Here is a 20,481-nt window from a genome sequence, read left to right as displayed (position 1 = left end):
AGTCAGTGGCTCTGTCAGGGACAGTGCCCTGTGCAGTTGCTGAAAACCTCCCCCCGGTCAGGTCTCCAGGAGTCGTTTCATTGAGCAACTTAAGGGTGTGTACACATGTCAACTCTTCCCAGTCCTGGAGACCACAGAAGACATGTTATTCTTCCCTGCTGCTGCTGCTAAGTTGCTTCAGTCGTGTCCGACTCTGTGCGACCCCATAGACGGCAGCCCACCAGGCTGTCCCGTCCCTGGGATTCTCCAGGCAAGAACACTGGAGTGGGTTGCCATTTCCTTCTCCAATGCATGAAAGTGAAAAGTGAAAGTGAAGTCACTCAGTCGTGTCCGACTCCTAGCAATCCCATGGACTGCAGCCCACCAGGCTCCTCCGTCCATGGGATTTTCCAGGCAAGAGTACTGGAGTGGGGTGCCATTGCCTTCTCCGATTCTTCCCTGAGATTTCCTTTATTTCTAATTCTTCCCTGAGAGGTAGGCTTTGAAACATTGCCATCCTCCTATGAGTTTTCCTGATTCACATGCACCATCCGTCTTTTAAAAGAGAGGTCGACACTGTACTGCGGTTGAGCATTGGTGAGCACTGACCCTTCACAAGGCAGCCTGGGGAAGGAAGACTTCTGATGGACAGGAGACTGTGTTCTCGTCCCGTCTGCTGGCTACTGGGTGGCGGTCAGTGTCAGGCTGTGAGCTCAACTCCTGATCCTCTGTTCTGGGGCTCCTTCGAATGGAGTGATGTTTCCACGCCTACCTCTTTGTGGTGTTAAAGGATAGCCTGAGGCATATTAAACATTTCAAGGGTTGGTTTGAGCAAAAATAGATTTGAATTGAGCAATACCCAATTCCCAGAGGTTGGGAGTGCTCTGATAGTAGGAGCTGGGGAGAGACTTCTGTAAAGAAAAGCGCAGAAGCAAAGAAAGGAGCTGTCGACTGGCTCCAGCACGGAGCCTGGTTGGCTGCTTGTGCCGGGTTGTCCTTAGTGTTTTGATTTCATAACCTTGAGGCATTTACAGGCTTACATTTCCGTTTGCTTACACAGGCAGCCACCTATGGCATTAGAAGCACCTCAGACTGATGGCCTCTGGGTTTAATTAATTTAACAGTGGATTAAGTGTGATCATCTGTGTGAAAACACCTTGAAAGTTAACAGCGGCCCACAGAAGCAAGGTAGCCCTAATACCTACAATGTTACATTAAATACTGCCAAGATACCTTCAGGGGAAAACAATAATTAACCTCATTAACAAAAGCATTAGTTGTTGTGCTAAATAGCAAAAGTGATCTATGACTATGTAGATAGTTTTCATTTATGGAAGATTTAAGAAGTCCACGTTCAGTCAAATGGTGAGAGCTGTCATTAAATGCAGTTAAGATGTAAACGTATTGTCTGTATCGGTCCATGGGCAGGAAACACATCACTTATTTGAATGTGGACAGTTAACATCCATTTTGCCAACTAGCACCCGTAGACTGATTACTATATACAGCATAACAAACTGAAATAAAGGAGAAAATGATTTAAGTTGAATTAACATACTTTGGCGGAGAAGGCAATGGCACCCCACTCCAGTACTCTTGCCTGGAAAATCCATGGATGGAGGAGCCTGGTAGACTGAAGTCCATGGGGTCGCTAAGAGTCAGACACGACTGAGTGACTTCACTTTCACTCTTCTCTTTCATGCATTGGAGAAGGAAATGGCGACCCACTCCACTGTTCTTGCCTGGAGAATCCCAGGGACAGCGGAGCCTGGTGGGCTGCCATCTATGGGGTCGCACAGAGTCGGACACGACTGAAGTGACTTAGCATCGCACAGAGTCGGACACGACTGAAGTGACTTAGCATAGCATAGCAACATACTTTGGAGAAGACTTTCATTTTCTGTGACAGTTCTTACTTGAAAACAACTACCCACTCCAGTACTCTGGCCTGAAGAATTCCATGGACTGTATAGTCCATGGGATTGCAAAGAATCGGACACAACTGAATGACTTTTGCTTTCGCTTTCAAATCTTTTTTGGGCCTCTTTTAAATGTAAAAACAGTTTAACATTACAAATATTTTGAAAGAAAAATTACATCCACTTTTCACAAGATAGCTTTACTTTTTTTGATTGTATATATTTTTAATCTCCATCCATAAACATGTACTTTTATAATAATTGTGCACTTATTTGGGCACTATTTTTTTTTCTCAGCATGTTTTGTAGAGTCTACTTAAATCAAGTAATTGACATTAAAGATGAGCATTTTATACTTCTAGAGCAAGGTGCGGAGAAGGCAATGGCACCCCACTCCAGTACTCTTGCCTGGAAAATCCATGGACGGAGGAGCCTGGTAGGCTGCAGTCCATGGGGTCGCTAAGAGTCGGACACGACTGAGTGACTTCACTTTCACTTTTCCCTTTCATGCATTGAAGAAGGAAATGGCAACCCACTCCAGTATTCTTGCCTGGAGAATCCCAGGGACAGGGGAGCCTGGTAGGCTGCCGTCTATGGGGTCACACAGAGTCGGACATGACTGAAGTGACTTAGCATAGCATAGAGCAAGGTGACTGCCTCAGTAAGAAAACTGAGAACTCCATGGCGGAACACAGTAGATGCTTTAGTTCTTGTTCACAGGCTGTTTCAGTGCCTGTTGTAAGCAGGCAGCCTTCTGCTGGGTGATTCAGAAGCCAGACTCCTTCCATCTTGGGGTTGCACCCTCTGCTCAGCCTCCTGAGTCCACTGCTGGGTCCACTGTGTGCTGCTGGCAGAGGGGCGTAGGGAGGGAGCAGGGGAGAGAGGCTATCTCTCAGATCCGGAGGCTGGGAAGTCTAAGATCAAGGCATGGGCAGATTTAGTGTTTGCCTAGGGTCCACTTTGGTTCATGGATGCTCTCTTCTTGCTGTGTCCTCACATGGTGGAATGGACAGGAGAGCTTTTGGAGGTCTCTCTTATAAGGACACTAATCCTGTTCATGAGGGTTTTACCTCATTACCTAATCACCTCCCCAAAGCCCAATTTTGAAATCCCATTGTTTTTCAGGATTAGGTTACAACACATGGGTTTTCAGGACATAGTCAGTCAGTCTATAGCAGAGGCTTTTTATGAGCCAGGCTTGGCAGCAGGCCACATCCCTTCTACTCACATGCCATTGGTCACAAGACAGTCATGTGACCACACCCAACTATGGGGAGGCTGGGAAATGTAGTCCAGCTCTATTTGGAAGGAAAGGATACAAATTTGAGGAACACAGGGCAGTCTGTCAGAATTTCTAATCTAGTTGCCATATACCAGATATCTTTAGTATTTTTCCTACATATGAATTGACATTTTACTATATAGAGCATTTGTTGAAATTGTATATATTGGATGTTTTTATAAATAGTTTCAGAAATAATATTGCAGTAAAGGATTTATTGATATAATGAATTTATTTCTGATAACTGTGTGTGTGTGTGCATGCATGCACATGCATCTCTTTAGCACTTGGTGTACTGTGCTATAATTAGTTGAATATGTATCTTTACTGTTGAGTTAGCCCAGTTAGTGCCTTGCATGTGGAAAGTGATCACTAAACACTGTGACAATGACTAGAACTAGATGAGATTTTTTACTAACTTTGGAAATGGCTAGAAATGGCATATTCTCTTCAGCTCGTTGCCTCATTCTTCTGATTAGTGCATGCTAGGGATGGCCACCCCTATCCCCTGGGGCTCACCCACAAGCCCTGGTTTAAGTACTTTTTCCCCCTTACTGGCCTGGTTTTAGTCCCGCTCACATGTCTCTATATTTCGGTGTTGCATATGTAAGTAGGTAGATAGATCAGATTAGACAAGGCTATTTTGAGACTCAGAGAACTGAGTTTCACAGAGTTTTATATAAAATATTGAGCTCTGTGGATGTTTTAAGCCCAGGGTTAGGGTTAGGGTTAGCCCAGGATCAAGAAGAGATGGTCATAGCTGGAGCCACTGGCCATCGTTGCCAGATCATGGCTGGATTCCCAAGCAGAGTGGCTCTGGCAAAGCTTAAGGCTTAGTAGGGGACTGACCTAGGCAGGGGTGACCCAAGATGTGACTGAAGTTCCACCAGACCCCATAGCCTCCTTTGTATTTAAATAACCAAACAAGCAGAGGACCAGGAAGTGTCTTCTGTTCTTTTGAAAACAACTTGTTTCTCTTGCTTTTGATTCTTCCTGATAGCAAAGCTGCCACACTCTCATTGTAGAGAAGTTGGAGAATGCAAAAACATGTAGAGTAGGATGGATAAGGGACCTATGCTTTGGGCTTCCTGGGTGGCTCAGTGGTAAAGAATCCGCCTACCATTGCAGGAGACTCGGCTTTAATCCCTGTGTTGGGAAGGTCCCCTGGAGAAGGAAATGACTACCCACTTCAGCCAGTTTATTCTTGCCTGGGAAATTCCATGGGCAGAGGAGCCTGATGGGCTACATAGAGTTAGGGGTCGCGAAGAGTTGGACACGACTGAGCGAACGCATGCAAGATGTATAAAGTTCTTCAGTCTTGAGAAGTTGCGTTTATCTGTAGGTGTTTCAATTGCTTATCTCTTCACCTTCCAGGCCAAGCCAAAGCTCATTGAGCCACTGGACTATGAAAATGTCATCGTCCAGAAGAAGACACAGATCCTGAACGACTGTCTACGGGAGATGCTGCTCTTCCCGTATGATGACTTTCAGGTGAGGGTAAATAGCACCGTGCGGTCGAGCTTTACAAATAGTTCTTTTTTGTCTCTTGGTTTATTGTTGGGTTAGTTCATTTAGGGAATTAAAAAGATGAAGAGATGCTATTTTAGGGAGAAAATTTATTGCCGTTATCTTATTCCAAGTGTTCCCTCATGACTTGACTTTTTATTGGTATTGTTTTACATATATGTGTTATATGTGTGTGTGTGTACACACACAGATATGAATATATGTTATGTGTGTGCATATCTGTGACTACGTGCATATTCATATGCATAAAACACACATACATATATAACACAAATGTTTTCTCAAGCATTTGTCTGTTATCTTGAATAGAAGTGGTATCAGTTCAGTCGCTCAGTTGTGTTCGACTTTTGAGACCCCATGGACTGCAGCACGCCAGACTTCCCTGTCCATAGTCTGAGCTAATTCTGTAGACACAAGTGCCTCCTACATCTTAGGAAATTTGTTTGAAGAGGATTTTAAGGGTTTTGCCCAGTGCCTTGGAGTCTTAAGGATGGGATTGGCTCAGAAGTGGCAGAAGGTTTTGTCAGGCGTCATTTTAAGCTGTCACTTTGGGAGACTGCCTGGAGAGAGGCCCTGAACTGTGCGTGGGCTCACTGAGAAGAGTTTGGGGCTCCTGACATCCAGGAACGTCCTAACATGTTCCTCACTGATGCAGTGACAGGTGCTGTTTCTGGGAACTCAGTAGCTGCCGGCAGGGCACTCAGCATAGCTTTTGTTGTGAGCAGCTCTTTAGATGGCTGCTTGAAGCCTTTCAGACTGTCCTGTGCTCAGTGACCCACAGCAGCTTCCAGGCCAGTGAAAAGTGATGGAACCCCAGTCGCGTTAGATGCTTGGCAGCCTGGAGTCACATCCATCCATTGGAGACTCCAGTTACTGCCCTTGCTGTCCTGGGATTTAACCTTGGAGCGTCCTTCTTCTCTACCTGATGCCGTTATCATCCTAGACTTCTCTGTCCTGAATTAAACTACCGCCCCCCGCCCCTGACTCTGCCTTTTTTTTGAAGCTTCTTTGATTCTTTGTTGTTTAATTTTAAAAACTAATATATGCTTGTAACAAACAAATAAGCAGATCCTATTGAAACACTTGACATTAAAAAGCCTTCCTTCCACCTTCTTTTTAATCCCACTCCCCAGAACATCACTTGCTATATATACAGTTTTCTATATGTTCAATTGTCTTTGGAAACTTCCATGTTAATAACAATCATCAAATCATATTCCTTGAAGTTTTTTTTCCCCCCATCAAATTTAAGAGCTTCCAGTTTACAACAAAGGTGAGAATTTTCACAAATATTCACTTGTTCAAACTTGTGAGAGATACTTGTGGAGAAAATGATGATTCTTTAGTTCTTTCCTGAAAAATTAGGAATGCCACAGAAATGAAATTGAGCATTAGTGGGATGTTCCACTGATAAATGGTTTCAAATCATGCCCCAAAATACAGTGCCCTTGAAAACTTCATTACAAGAATAGGTTACCCAACTAAAGGATGAATAAATGGAAACCTCAGAATGAAGTCTTTCCTCTGTGATTTTGACAACAGTTTTGTTAACATGAGGAGTTAAATTAGATGATTATAAATTAGACTCCATGTTGACATATTTTTCCTGCACTGTGCTCTGAGGAAGCTAAAGGTTATCTCAAGTTTCTTTGAGCATGAAGTATTGGTATCTGTTCTTCTTAGTATCAGTTAGAGTAACAAAGTTATTTCTAGTTTTGCAGCCTAGAATGAAAAGTTTAAGTTGAAAACTGGAGATCCAGTTGCTTCAGAAACATACCAACCCCAGAAATAAGATACACTTATAATTTCATTTTTTTATCTCACCAACAGAGAACCTGGATGTATAAGCAGTTGTAGAAACAGATGATTAAAACTTTGAGAAAAACTCCTTTTTTCCTTTCGCCTGTAACAACTTTTCTGGGGATACCAGACATAAATATTCTAGGAACAGCAAAGAACTCATTGACATTTTGCTAGCCAAGATTGATGAAGAGTGTTAAGTTCTGTTTAGGGGAAGCTTTTTCAAAGATTAAGGAGCTTGAATTTCAGCTTTGATCCCCATCACAGTAATTGCAATGGGCCACGTGGAAGTTTAGATGCTGCCGTTTTCTTTCTAGGAGTCCTCCTGTATCCTAGTCTGGGAAGGCCATGTGCTTTCTTGCTAAATTGTCTCAATGCTTTTAGGACTATGTAGTGGTTGATCCAGTGACATGTCTTAGTGATATCATGGATTTCTTCTGTCTCTCCCTGCATTTTTAGGCAGAATGAGGGCAGAATTATTATTGTATTATCAGAGGCAGAGGGAATAAATTAGACAGGGGCAAGTATTTTACTTCATGTGAAATCAAGGTAGCAAGCTGGTTAGGAAATGGGTCAACTAGTGAGCAAAATGCATAGTGGGGTTGAGTTGTAATCCTACACTTTCCAGTTAAACAATATTAGTTATTATATCATTATATATTATAATATATATTATTATATTATATTATTATTAATAAGATAATAGAATTTGGTGTGAAATTCTGTCACATATATTCAGAATGGTAATTTACTAAACTGTAGGTGTGTATAGCCGGAGAAGGCAATGTCACCCCATTCCAGTACTCTTGCCTGGAAAATCCCATGGACGGAGGAGCCTGGTAGGCTGCAGTCCATGGGGTCTCTGGGAGTCGGACACGACTGAGCGACTTCACTTTCACTTTTCACTTTCATGCTTTGGAGAAGGAAATGGCAACCCACTCCAGTATTCTTGCCTGGAGAATCCCAGGGACCGGGGAGCCTGGTGGGCTGCCGTCTATGGGGTCGCACAGAGTCGGACACAACTGAAGCGACTTAGCAGCAGCAGCAGCAGCAGCAGGTGTGTATAGCAATGATACATTTATACAGGTCACGTGTAGACCTGTGTTGGTATTGGTCAGCCCCTAAGGATGTCTGAGAACGAACCTTGTAGAGAGAAGATTTGTTGTTGGATCTACTTGTCTAAGGTGGGAGGAGAGTGTTTAAAACAAAAAATTCTGAGAGACAGAAAGTCAATGTGAATTTCAAAAAGACAGTTCTCAGCTGTCAGAATATCTATGAAGTTTTATCTGCCAAGATTAGGGCAGGAATGCCGAAGCTCAGACAGCCCTCTCTAGCTGACTGCACCTGTGTTTTCAGAATCAGACTCTGGTGCTCTGGGGTCGTTCTGCTCTGTGTCTGCCCTGGCGTCCTGGTTCTCCTCCCCAGCAATATCTTCTCTTCTTTCCCAACCTTCTAGAATGTTTTCACCCATGAGGCCACTTCAGATTCCATGTCTTCTGAAGCTGTTAAAGTCCAAGTAATGTTTTCCATCTTCTCTTCGTTCTTCTAATACTTACTGTCTGCACTGTGTATCTGAACACTTACGTACATTGTCTAGAGCTTTTCAGTACTGGCTTCTCATGCTTTCTGTCTTCAAGTGTCTCCACCCAGACTGTGGCCTTGAGGAAGGCTCAGGTACTCGGTTGGTGCCTCTTTGACCTCCAGACATTAGACTTTGGTGTTGGACATAAACTAACGAGGCATAAGGTTTGTAAGAAAGATATGAAAACAGTATGTCATATTCCACTTCTGAGGATATACCCAAAAGAATTGACAGCAGCGACTCAAAGAACTACTTGTACATCCCACATTCCTAGCAGGATTATTCATAGTAGCCGAAAGGCAGAAAAAAACCCAAGAGTCTATCGATGGGAGAATGGATAAACAAATTGCATGCATATGCACAATGGAATATTATTCACCCTTAAAAAGGAAGGAAATTCCGACACATGCTACAACATGGATGAACTTTGAGGCGTTATGCTAATTGAAACGAGTCAAAAAGGAACAGATATTGTATGATTCCACTTATACGAGATACCTGGAGTAGTCAATTTATCAAGACAGAAAGTGAAATGGTGGTTGCCAGGAGATAAAGGGAGATAATTGTTTAATGGGTACAGTGTTTCGATTCCACAAGATGAAAAGAGCCCTGTGCAAGATGGAGAATGTTCTTAATGCTACTGAATTGTACTCTTAAAAATGGTTGAGATGTAAATTTTATGTTATGAATATTATGCCACAATGGAAAAAAAAAAAAAAGAGCAGGTTGTTATGAGATTTCTGTGCCATACAGATCTGAAATTGTTGTCTTCTAGAAGCTGTATGAGCAGTCAGGGTAAAGCGTGACTCTCTGAGGCTCATTCAATTGACATTTCAAGGTGTATTGTCAGTGTCAGATCTCTTCAACAAAAAAATTTAAAGGGAAAATGGGAAAATTATTAATACTTGGAAGCTCTAGAAATGTTCACTTTTGGAAATGTTTAGTTACAGGAGAATCCTAGAGTGTTCTCAGCATTGTATCAAAAAAATGTGGTTAATTCATTTTCCTTTAAACAACATCCTGATATTTATTTTTCCTCTGTTTCTTTTCCTCTTTGGCTTACATGAGCCTGATAAAGATCTACAAACCACTGACCTAAAAAGGAAACCAGGCCCCACTACTTACAAAGGGCTTGGACGTCCCTCATCTCATTTCCCATCTGTCCTTTTGAAAAGAACTTTTTTTTAATTCATGGTGTTTTGTCCTCACTTTTTATTATATGCTGCCAAAAAATAATTTCAATACTTTCTTTTGGGCTTTTTATTGCAAAGTGCTCTTTTGATATAATTCCTCAAAATTTTTATCAGTCTGCATTCAGTGGTCAGTGATGTCCATTTCCATGAGCATTGTGGTTTCTGGGATATTAGTTCATGTCGAGGACTGAACCTACCTGAAAAATCTGGATAAATAATGTTTCTGAATTGACATTGGCCAGACCCTCAGGAGATAAGGATTTTAATTCTACGTCAGATAATGCCTTTAATGGAAAACGGTGACAGGTCTTTTTTATCTTTTTTTTTTTTTTTTAAATCATCAACTATGTCTTAAAAGGAAGAGCTTAGTTTTTTGGACAGCACTGATCAGCTGAGTTGAAGAGTGTGTTTATTTAGCATATAGTCTGTAGTTATACTGATTGTGCAAAGGGCTCAGACAGGGTTCTTGCTTTTGAATTGCTCAAAACTTAGGAAAGGAGCTACTGAATTCATGTTAATAACGAGAAGGAGAATGTGACTAGTATCAGGACAGATTGAATCCCATGGAAATTTATTTCTGGAAGTTTAAGACAGTGGGACGTCCAGGTGCTGAGTCCTTCGTGCTTGTGTGCCTGCTACGCCGCTTCTGTCGTGTCTGACGCTTTGCAGCCCTATAGATTATAGCTCACCAGGCTCCTCTGCCCATGGGGTTCTCCAGGCAAGGATACTGGAGGGGGTTGCCATGCCCTTCTCCCGGGGCTCTTCCTAACCCAGGGATCCAACCCGTGTCTCTCATGTCTCCTGCATTGGCAGGCAGGTTCTTTACCACTAGCGCCACCTGGGACACCCTTAGTGGTTGGAAATGCAGAGGTCCAGCCTAAGAGCCAAGCCAGGGTTACTGATCTGGGCTCACCCACAGAAACATGAGACAGCAGTCAGAGGGACCGAGCGCTTGAGGGTGCCCTCAAGGGACTGGATCTTGGGGAGCACCTTCACCTAGGAGGAAGGGAGGTGAGTGAGAATCAGACAGAAAGTGGGAGGAGGACCAGGAAAGCAAGGGGCCCTGGAAGGCAGCGAGAGGGCTTTGAAGAAGGCAGGCAGAAAGAGCCAGTGGCCCCGCACTCCTGCCGCTGAGGTGGGAGAGTGGTCCTCGGTGCCGATAACCCAGGCGTTGTTGTCTTTGTTGTTCAGTCACTCAGTCGTGTCCGACTCTTTGAGACCCCATGGACTGCCGCACGCCAGGCTTCCCTGTCCTTTACCATCTCCCGGAGCCTGCTCAAACTCATGTCCATTGAGTCGGTGATGCCATCCAACCATCTCATCCTCTCTCGTCCCCTTTTCCTCCTGCCTTCAGTCTTTCCCAGCATCTAATGAGTCAGCTCTTTGCATCAGGTGGCTGAAGTATTAGAGCTTCGGCTTCAGCATCAGTCCTTCCAATGAATAGGCATGTCGTTCCAATGAATAAGCATCCTGGGCATTGTTGCCTAGGATGGTCGTTTCCTGCTGGGGCTGAAGAATTGACTGAGCGGAGCACAGAGGTCAGCGTTGAAAGATAGCAGAGAGAAGGAATCCTCATGACTCAGAGCAGTAACAGGAGGTTTTGATCAGGATTGGGGAAATGAGAGAACAAGCTAGGAAGGGAAGCCCAGGAGTGAGGAAGAGGCCGAAGAGTTATGAGGGATGTATTTGGAAGTGAGGGCTCTTCAGAGGAATCTGTGGGGATGGAATGAAGGGTCTTTTCAGGAAGAGTTTAGGAAGGAGAGAGAGTTCTATCTCTAATCGGGAGCAGAGGATTGGGTATTAGAGAAATTGAGAGGCGGATTGGGCTAAGGGACGGAATGTCATGCTGGCCTGGTGAAGAACAGCCCGGGGGAGGGTTCGAAAGGGCAGGGGATGGGGAGGGTGTGGCAGCAGGTCAGCCCCCCACTGCTGTCACCGTGGCCGCAGCCCTCATCCTTTCTTACCTTGGTTAATCCAATCAAGTCTTCCAGGTCCTGTCCTTGCCCTCTTCCCGTCTGTCCTAACAGCATAGCCAGGGTGATCTTTTGAAAAGTAAGCGATTGGCAGGTCTGATCACCTCACGCCTGTGTTCAAAGGCCCTCAGTGAAGTCTTAACTGTGGCTTACTGTGTTATCATCACTGCCTCCGGCCCGCTCTCTGCTGCAGCCCCGCTGGCCTCCCTGGGGCTCCTCTGGGAGCCTCCTGCCCCAGGGCCTCTTCTCAGGCTGTTCCCTCTGCCTGATGTGCTCTTCAACCAAACTCTGCCCCACCTCCCAGCAGGCCTCCCTCCAACCCTTGCACCCTGGTGGAGCCCTCGCCCTCTGCCAGGCCCTCCACCTGCTTCTGGGCCTTCTGGCTGTACCCAGCGCAGTCCAACTGACGTGGCACCCAGGTGGGTGCTCCGGCCCTCCTCACTGCCCCCCTGGCACCCCTCTGGGTCCCGTGCTGTGTCCTGGCAGAGAAGGCCCATCCCACAGTGGAGCGGGGCCAGTGCCGCACTCCCGTGGGCAGCTCTCAGGGGTGTGATGATGTGTGTTCTGCTTTCTGTTAGGGAGCTGCGGCATTTGCACAGAAGGTGGGGTGAGGCTGCCCCAGCAGCTGGGCGGCCCCGGGAACTGCGGCACCTCCTGCAGAAACCCTTAGAGAAAACATCTATCAGGTTGATCTCTGTGTTTACCTAGCACTTCAGACATCTTCATTTTTCCTCAAGACAGCTTGGTGAAGCAGTAGCTTTTTTTTTTTCCCCCCACCACACAGGCAATGTATGGCATGATTTTTGTTAGAAACACTATGTGGTGCTTAGGAAAACTTGTTATTGAGCAGGGAGTTGAGATTACCTACATAAATAACTAGATGAAATAAAACACACACACACTCACAATATCACCTGCATAAGTGAGTCTAAGATTTGATTTTCTGAGGTGGAATGAAAGGTATTGGATGGATCTGGAAGTCCATTACCGAAGCAGTGTCTTCCCCATGTCAGGCCACAGTTTCTTTCCTTCCTCCTTCCTTCTTCCCTGGTGGCTCAGCTGGTAAAGAATCCCCCTGCAATGCAGGAGACCCCGGTTTGTTTCCTGGGCCGGGAAAATCCCCTGGAGAAGGGAATGGCTACCCACACCAGTATTCTTGGGCTTCCCTTGTGGCTCAGCTGGTAAAGAATCTGCTTGCAATGCGGGAGACCTGGGTTCAATCCCTGGGTTAGGAAGATTCCCTGGAGAAGGGAAAGGCTACCCACTCCAATATTCTGGCCTGAGAATTCCATAGACTGTATAGTCCATGGGGTTGCAAAGAGTCAGACATGACAGAGCAGCTTTCCCTTTCCCTCCCTCCCTCCCTCCCTTCTCTCCCTCTCATTCTCTCTCTCTTTCTTTCTCAAATCTTCGCTTATTAAAAAGAATGGGGTTTTTTTTTTTTTTTATTCTTCCAATTTTATTTTATTTTTAAACTTTACATAATTGTATTAGTTTTGCCAAATATCAAAATGAATCCGCCACAGGTATACATGTGTTCCCCATCCCGAACCCTCCTCCCTCCTCCCTCCCCATACCATCCCTCTGGGCCGTCCCAGTGCACCAGCCCCAAGCATCCAGCATCATGCATCGAACCTGGACTGGCAACTCGTTTCCTACATGATATTTTACATGTTTCATTGCCATTCTCCCACATCTTCCCACCCTCTCCCTCTCCCACAGAGTCCATAAGACTGTTCTATACATCAGTGTCTCTTTTGCTGTCTCGTACACCGGGTTATTGTTACCATCTTTCTAAATTCCATATATATGCGTTAGTATACTGTATTTATGTTTTTCCTTCTGGCTTACTTCACTCTGTATAATAGGCTCCAGTTTCATCCACCTCATTAGAACTGATTCAAATGTATTCTTTTTAATGGCTGAGTAATACTCCATTGTGTATATGTACCACAGCTTTCTTATCCATTCATCTGCTGATGGACATCTAGGTTGCTTCCACGTCTTGGCTATTATAAACAGTGCTGCGATGAACATTGGAGTACACGTGTCTCTTTCCTTTCTGGTTTCCTCAGTGTGTATGCCCAGCAGTGGGATTGCTGGGTCATAAGGCAGTTCTATTTCCAGTTTTTTAAGGAATCTCCACACTGTTCTCCATAGTGGCTGTACTAGTTTGCATTCCCACCAACAGTGTAAGAGGGTTCCCTTTTCTCCACACCCTCTCCAGCATTTATTATTTGTAGACTTTTGGATCGCAGCCATTCTGACTGGTGTGAAATGGTATCTCATAGTGGTTTTGATTTGCATTTCTCTGATAATGAGTGATGTTGAGCATCTTTTCATGTGTTTGTTAGCCATCTGTATGTCTTTTTTGGAGAAATGTCTATTTAGTTCTTTGGCCCATTTTTTGATTGGGTCGTTTATTTTTCTGGAGTTGAGCTGTAGGAGTTGCTTGTATATTTTTGAGATTAGTTGTTTGTCGGTTGCTTCATTTGCTATTATTTTCTCCCATTCTGAAGAATGGGGTTTTTTTAGCTGACATTTTAAATAGGTCTGAGAGAATGATGACACTTCCACAGTGAGTGGAACTGGGTAAGCAAAGACCATCGAGTAACCAATGAAGAGCAGAAGGATACTTCTATCTGTGTGATTAACGTACGTGTCTTAGGTTATTAAACACAATGAACAGGCATTGATAGGGGAAGATTTGAAGCAAGATGGAATCTTTGGACAGTGCAAGCAGATGGAGGGCTATTTGTACTGTCTGTCTACCATTCATTGGAAGTCATTCTTTATTATAGTTATTTGTAAGTATAAGACCTTATTATTCTCTCCCCAAATAGAAAATAAAATCTCCATGGGAGTGGCAAACTATAGTCACTGGGTTTTTATTATAAATCATAGTGGTTTTTTTTTTTTAATTCACCTTTGCATTTGCGATGTTCCTATGACAGTGTTTTTATCCATGGTAGGCACTTAATATGTCTTGAATAAATGGATGGATTTGGAATCTCAATACCAGCTGCCTTTGAGGTCGTAAAAGCCTAGCTCAAGGTGGTGGATGAGGGAGACAGAAGAGGGGGAAACGTGTCTGCTTGCAACAACAAAACCCCCAAGTCCTTGAAGAAAATGCAAACCGAGGTTTGGGCCTCAGAATTATCAGATGCCATTTAACATATTACTGGACACACGCTTGGGGCTTCCCTGCTGGCTCAGTGGTAAAGAATCCACTTACCAATGCAGGAGACATAAGTTTGAACCCTGGGTCGGGAAGATCCCCTGGAGGAGGGCATGGTAACCCACTCCAGTATTCATGCCTGGAGAATCCCGTGGACAGAGGAGCCTGGCGGGCTACAGTCCATGGGGTCACAAAGAGTCGGACACAACTTATTGACTAAACAACAAGAGGCACGCTCTGTGGTTCCTGCAACCTGAACAGGTCCTGCTGTGTCCGCCCCTCTGCCTGGCCGAGCCCAGGTCCTGCTGAGTGTCCTGCTGGGGCCTGAGCAGCTTCGTATCAGCAGCACCTGGAGTGTGGGCCCGAGGCCCCTGAGGACGAGTTCAGGGAGCTCCACGAAGTCCCCTGATGGCAGGAGACCTCCAGTCAGGACTTCCCCGTCTGCTCAGCATTTTATCCGCAAAGCGTAACCTCCGCTCCACTGTGATTGAGATGGACTCTGCCTGGCCTGCCAGGTATGGAAGTGCTGCCCCGACAGGACCACCGTGATGATGGTGCTCACAGAGGGGTCTGTGTGAGGTTCCCCTTCACGCAGGAGTGAGACCTTACATGTGAACGGAGGAGTGTGCCTTCCTAAGGCAAGCCCTGAAAGGAACCTTATTGGGATATTGGAATTATATAAATAGTGGACATGTTTTAACTTGACACATATTAACTATTTGGGCTTCCCTGGTGGCTCAGTGGTATAGAGTCCACCTGCCAATGAAGGAAACATGGGTTTGATCCCTGGGTTGGGAAGATCCCTTGGAGAAGGGAACGGCTACCCACTGCAGTATTCTGGCCTGGAGAATCTCCATTCACAGAGAAGCCTGGCAAGCTACAGTCCATGGGATCTCAAAGACTCAGACTTGACTGAGCGACTAGACAACAACATATTCACTCTTCACTATACTAGGCGTTCCTACAAAGTGAAAGTGAAGTCGTTCAGCCGTGTCCGACTGTTTGCGACCCCATAGACTGTAGCCTACCAGGCTCCTCTGTCCGTGGAATTTTCCAGGCAATAGTACTGGAGTGGATTGCCATTTCCTTCTCCAGGGGATCTTCCCAACCCAGGGCTCGAACCCAGGTCTCCCACGTTAGAGACAGACGCTTTACTGTCTGAGCCACCAGGGAAGACCAAAGGTAGGGTCTTTTTAACAACTAAAATTGCATTCTAAAGAAGACACAGACAACTAGAAAATAAAACTTATTCTTGCCCACTCCTTCCTCAAGGCTTTGTTACTGAATGGAATGCTAGGTGCTCTAGGCACCAGGGTGGGCTTCCCTTGTGGCTCAGCTGGTAAAGAATCTCCCTGCAATGTGGAAGACCTGGCTTGATCCCTAGGTTGGGAAGATCCCCTGGAGAAGGGAACAGCTACCCACTGCAGTATTCTGGCCTGGAGAATTCCAGTCGCACACAACTGAGCGACTTCCACTTTCACATTTCACTTCCCTAGGCACCAAGGTAGGGGTAAGACCTGAGATACAGTCATCTGGTTCTAGATTTTAGCCCCAGTCTGTCTGTTAGTAATCTGGGTATTTTGGTAAGCAAGAAACCATCCTAAAATTCACTTTTCTTAACCTGTTATTCAGCGGGTACATTTGCCCTAAAATCTGGGTTCTCATTAGATGTATGAGAATCCACAGAGGCAGCACCGTTCACGGAAGCTGTCTGCACCCCTGACCAGTGTCCTCTAGGTGGCACAGAGCGGGTTGAGTGACCAGGGTGCCTATCAGAGCGTGCTTCCTCTCCTCTAGTAGCATCGTTTTGTTTTTGAGGGTGGCAGTTTTTAGTTGCAAAGTCATACGATGTGGAGAGCAGGCTGAGCCCTTACTCATGGGGAAGCTGGCCCTGCCACTCGTTCCCTGGCTGCTCCTGGTCTTCTGGGCACCCTCTCTCTCTCTCCATCCTCACCTGTGCAGTGACACTTAGGAAGTGATTAAAAAACGAGCCTCTTTGTTTAATACCAACCCCCATCTCTCTAAAAACTGAACTTAATTGACGAGTCCAGTCACTAAGTATTCTGAACATTTAACTTAGAATTTACTGCACTTGAATAAGCTGTTATGTCATATATAATCTGGGGGGGTGGGTTGCAAGGTAACAGAATGAAATTTTTATGACTCTCAAAGGTCTGCTGACATTTATAAATATACATATATGTCACTTTAGGAAACAGGACATTATGCATTGACAGAGCTACTTGATGTCTCACCAGTTGCTAAGACAGTGTCTCATTTGGAGCCTCAAGTGATCTTTCTTTTTTTAAAAAATTATTTATTTTTGGCTGTGCGGGGTCATCGTTGCCGTGCACAGTCTTTCTCTAATTGTGGCAAGTGGGGGCTACTCCTGTTGCAGAGCACGGGCTTCAGGAGTCACAGCTCTAGGAGCACAGGCTCAGCACTTGCGGCACGCAGGCTTCGTTGCTCCGGGCACGTGGGATCTTCCCAGACCAGCGATTGAACCCGTGCAGATTCTTATCCACTGTACCACCAGGGGAGTCCACCTCAAGTGATCTTACAACTAAACAAGACAGTCTCCATTTAAAAGTCCCAATGACGCATTCACCCAGACATTTATGTTACTAAAGGTGTTGGAGAAGCGAAGATGACTAGCACAGTCTGCGGTTCTTGAGTCTGGTAGGCGATACAGCAAGGTTTTTTGAGTCATTTCAGCAGAATCGCTTGCTGTGTGCTGCGGGAAGTGGGAGTGAGCCGCTCCACCAGCCAGGCAGAGGGGGCCAGTTCCTTAGGGAGTGAGAAGTAGCTTGTGTGCTGGAGGGTGGAAGAAGGGCAGGAGGAGAGTCCAGGAAAGTCAGTACCACTGGTCACCAAAGGCCTTAGGTCATGCTGAGCAGTCTGGAGTTTAATCTGATGGCATCGAGGGGGTCACTGAAAGAATTTAAGCTGAGACATTGACACTATGGATGAGAGTTTTAGAAAGATGACTGACATCTGTGCAGAGGGGTGGCGGAGGGAAGGTGGGCCTACTCGTCGGGGAGGGTGCACACTGAGGGTCACACAAGAGTGCCCTAAATCGTGTGTTGTCATGGCAACGGACAGCAAGGAAAGTCCTTGAAGCCACAAGGTGACACTGTGAGGGAACAGAGACCGTTAAAAGATAGAAGCTAGGGGACCGTGCAGGGGCTGGTAAAGAGGAGCTGTCAGAGGCAGAGAGATGTCCACTTCTCTGTCCACATCAGGCTTGTCCTTGCGATGTTTTAATTCATTTCTTGGGTGTTTTGTTGTTGTTTGTTTGTTTTTGATGTGGGCCATTTTAAAAGCCTTTATTGGATCTGTTACAATATTGCTTCTGTTTTTTGTTTTGGTTTTTTGGCCGTGAGGCATGTGGGATCTTAGTTCCCCGACCAGGGATTGAACCCGCATCCCTTGGCCTGGAAGGTGGAGTCTAACACTGGACCGCCAGGGAAGTCCTGGGAGTTTGTCTTTTTTGTTTGTTTGTTTAAATCCCTTTAGAAACCTAAATGGGAATCTTTCTCCCGACTCTTGTCTGGTCCCAATGCTTTGTTTGTTTCCTTGATTATTAGTGAATTAAACACTGAAAATCCTCAGGAAACTGCCTCCCTGGAAATGGACTTGTCTGATCTTCATGGAACACTGTGGGTCTGTGGCCAAGCTATGATCTCCGCAGTGAGATGTGGGGAACGCCCTGGGTAAATTTCAGTTTCCAGCGTAGCTTGGGATTGAATCTTCTCAAAAGCGAGTCATCTGCTCTGAAACAAATGCCTCTGCCAGATATCTGGAAAGGTTCCATTACTGCTGTGCCCAGTAAGTGGCAGCGAAGTCCCCAGCCTCGTCCAAAGGGAGGTCTAACACCGTGCTGGATTCGCAACGTTTTACTGCGCTGACAGATGCATTCAAGGGGGCATTTCGGGCAGATTCGCAGGGACCCAGAGACGAAAGGAAGTGGATGTTGGGCGCTGTCTCTCTAGCAGGGGATAGTTGAAAATGTATTTGGCCCAGCTGACCACAATAGAAATTCTACCCAGGGCTTAACTCTTTAGCGAGGGAGAGGGGCTGGGCCCCAGCGACGCCCGCCTGGGAACTCAGCCCTCCTGGGCTTCCGTTTCTCACACGCCCACTTGCCTCCTTTCACAGAGCCCTGGCCCCTCCCACCCCCACTCCAAGGGTGCCCTGCTCCTGGTAGACCAGGGTACTCGTTCTCCGGCAAATGCATTTGAAGGGCTAGCTCTGCTAAGAAAATGGAAACAAACTTAATAATCAACACAAGTACAGGTGCTTCCCAGGTGGCTAGTGGTAAAGAACCTGCCTGGCAACGCGGGAGGTGTAAAAGACACGAGTTCAGTCCCTGGGTCGGAAAGATACCCTGGAGGAGGAAATGGCAACCCACTCCAGTATTCTTGCCTGGAGAATCCCACGGACAGAGGGGCCTGGTGGGCTACAGTCCACGGGGTCGCAAAGAGTCAACTGAACATGACTTAGTGACTGATCTCACACACACAGACCCACAGTTCCTTCATTTGGGATTACAGACAGGAGAGGTTGCCTGCTAAGACAGTCCACATCTTAGCCTGGCGGTGGGTTGGAGGTGACAGATCTGGAGGCCTGGTGGAGGCCTGGTGGGCTGGACTGTCTAGCAGGTGGTCAGAGTGGGCCTGGGGCCCTCTCCTCTCTGACTTTAGGCCATCTCCAGGCCCCAAGATCCATCTTAAAGACAGTGGGAGCCTAGGTATTCCCTTCTGTCTCTCTGCTCTGCAGCCATACCTGCTGACCGGTTGCCAGGGAGGATCCTCTGCACCTCTTCTAACTCTGTCTCATCTGGTGCACTAGGGCCCTGCCTTCCTTTAAGGCTGTTCTGCTCAGGACACCCGAGGAGCCGGCTCTGAGCCCCACACTCCCTCCTGGGCTGCCAGTGGTGTTTGTTTTTCTCCCTCAGGGCGGAGACTCCCAGCCCTGTGCTCCTTTGAACCAAGAGATGGGGAGAGTCTTTGTGGATCTGCACAGCTGGCTCGGGTTCCAGGCCACCCACTTCTCTGGGATCTTGTCTCCAGCTCATTGTTCCTGTGTCCCAGGGGGAGGGTGGGCCTTTTGTTTCAGTGTCTTAATTGAAGTCCTATAAAATAATGATATTTTAAACACCCAAGAGATATGCCTACTTCCCACCAGGAATGAAGAGGGTTGTTTAATGCCCATTATAAAATGATTAATAAAAAAATCAGATGCCCTACGAATTGAGAGGATTAGAAAAATAAAGAAATGATGATACAAAAGAATATCTTTGTTAATACTAACAGCCTGTATTTAAGTCAACACAGTGAATCTCCCCTCCTTGTAATCCAATTCCTTTCATAAAAACACATTAAAACTATTCCTTTAAGAAAATAAGTGGGATAATATGACTGAAAATCAAAAAAGGTATTCATCTTGTTTGTGGACATCTTTTAAGTTTTTAGTTTCTCAAAGAGCAATTCGTAGTGCTCAGATAATACATCATTTGTGGAGAGAGAGACAGAATTCCATGGAACTGTGGAGTTTTTAAACCACAGAGGAAACCTGGAGATCCTAGAAAACCTTGGATGTGGAAGGTTAAAACTGTCCTCCAAGACCATACAGCTAATTAGAGACAGAGCTCAGATGAGAACTCAGGTTTCCTGGCCCTCAAGTCCAACCTCTTTCCAAGATCACTTCTCAAATTCTTCCGTAGGAAGTTTAATTAAATTATGCACCTCACATTGCTTGCGGTTTGAAACATGAGCGCCTTGGTATCCCGGCTTCAGTGGGGTCAGCATGGCGTGTTAGACCACACTGGTGCAGGAAAGACGGAGCCCTGGCCGGGTTGGGGGCGGGAAATTCATTAGTAAGAGGGATTCCAAGTTGAAGCTAAAGAAACAGGGCCATGGCAGGCCATCAGGGAAGAGCAGTGAGTGGTGAAGAAGAGGAGCAGAAGATGCCAGGAAGCCTGGGCTGGGGCCCAGGTGTGGAAACATGGTACCCTTCAGAGGCCCTGATTCCTTGGGCTAAGCATCC

The 20,481-nt window shown here is 45.9% G+C and overlaps 1 protein-coding gene across 22 annotated transcripts in view; it reads left to right on the top strand.

The window, feature by feature from the left end:
* Positions 1-20,481, top strand: part of DOCK9 (dedicator of cytokinesis 9) — a 324,937-nt gene that overhangs the window by 130,473 nt on the left and 173,983 nt on the right. For all 22 annotated transcript variants that reach the window (XM_061435266.1, XM_061435276.1, XM_061435256.1 and 19 more), the window contains exon 2: positions 4,555-4,671. In XM_061435266.1, coding sequence (XP_061291250.1) covers positions 4,555-4,671 — 117 coding nt within the window. The remainder of the gene's footprint in view (positions 1-4,554; positions 4,672-20,481) is intronic.

Source organism: Bos javanicus, chromosome 12, assembly GCF_032452875.1.
Source record: "Bos javanicus breed banteng chromosome 12, ARS-OSU_banteng_1.0, whole genome shotgun sequence".
Lineage (NCBI taxonomy): Eukaryota > Metazoa > Chordata > Mammalia > Artiodactyla > Bovidae > Bos > Bos javanicus.
Note: the sequence above shows the minus strand (reverse complement) of the source record. Positions and strands in the feature narration are given on the sequence as shown.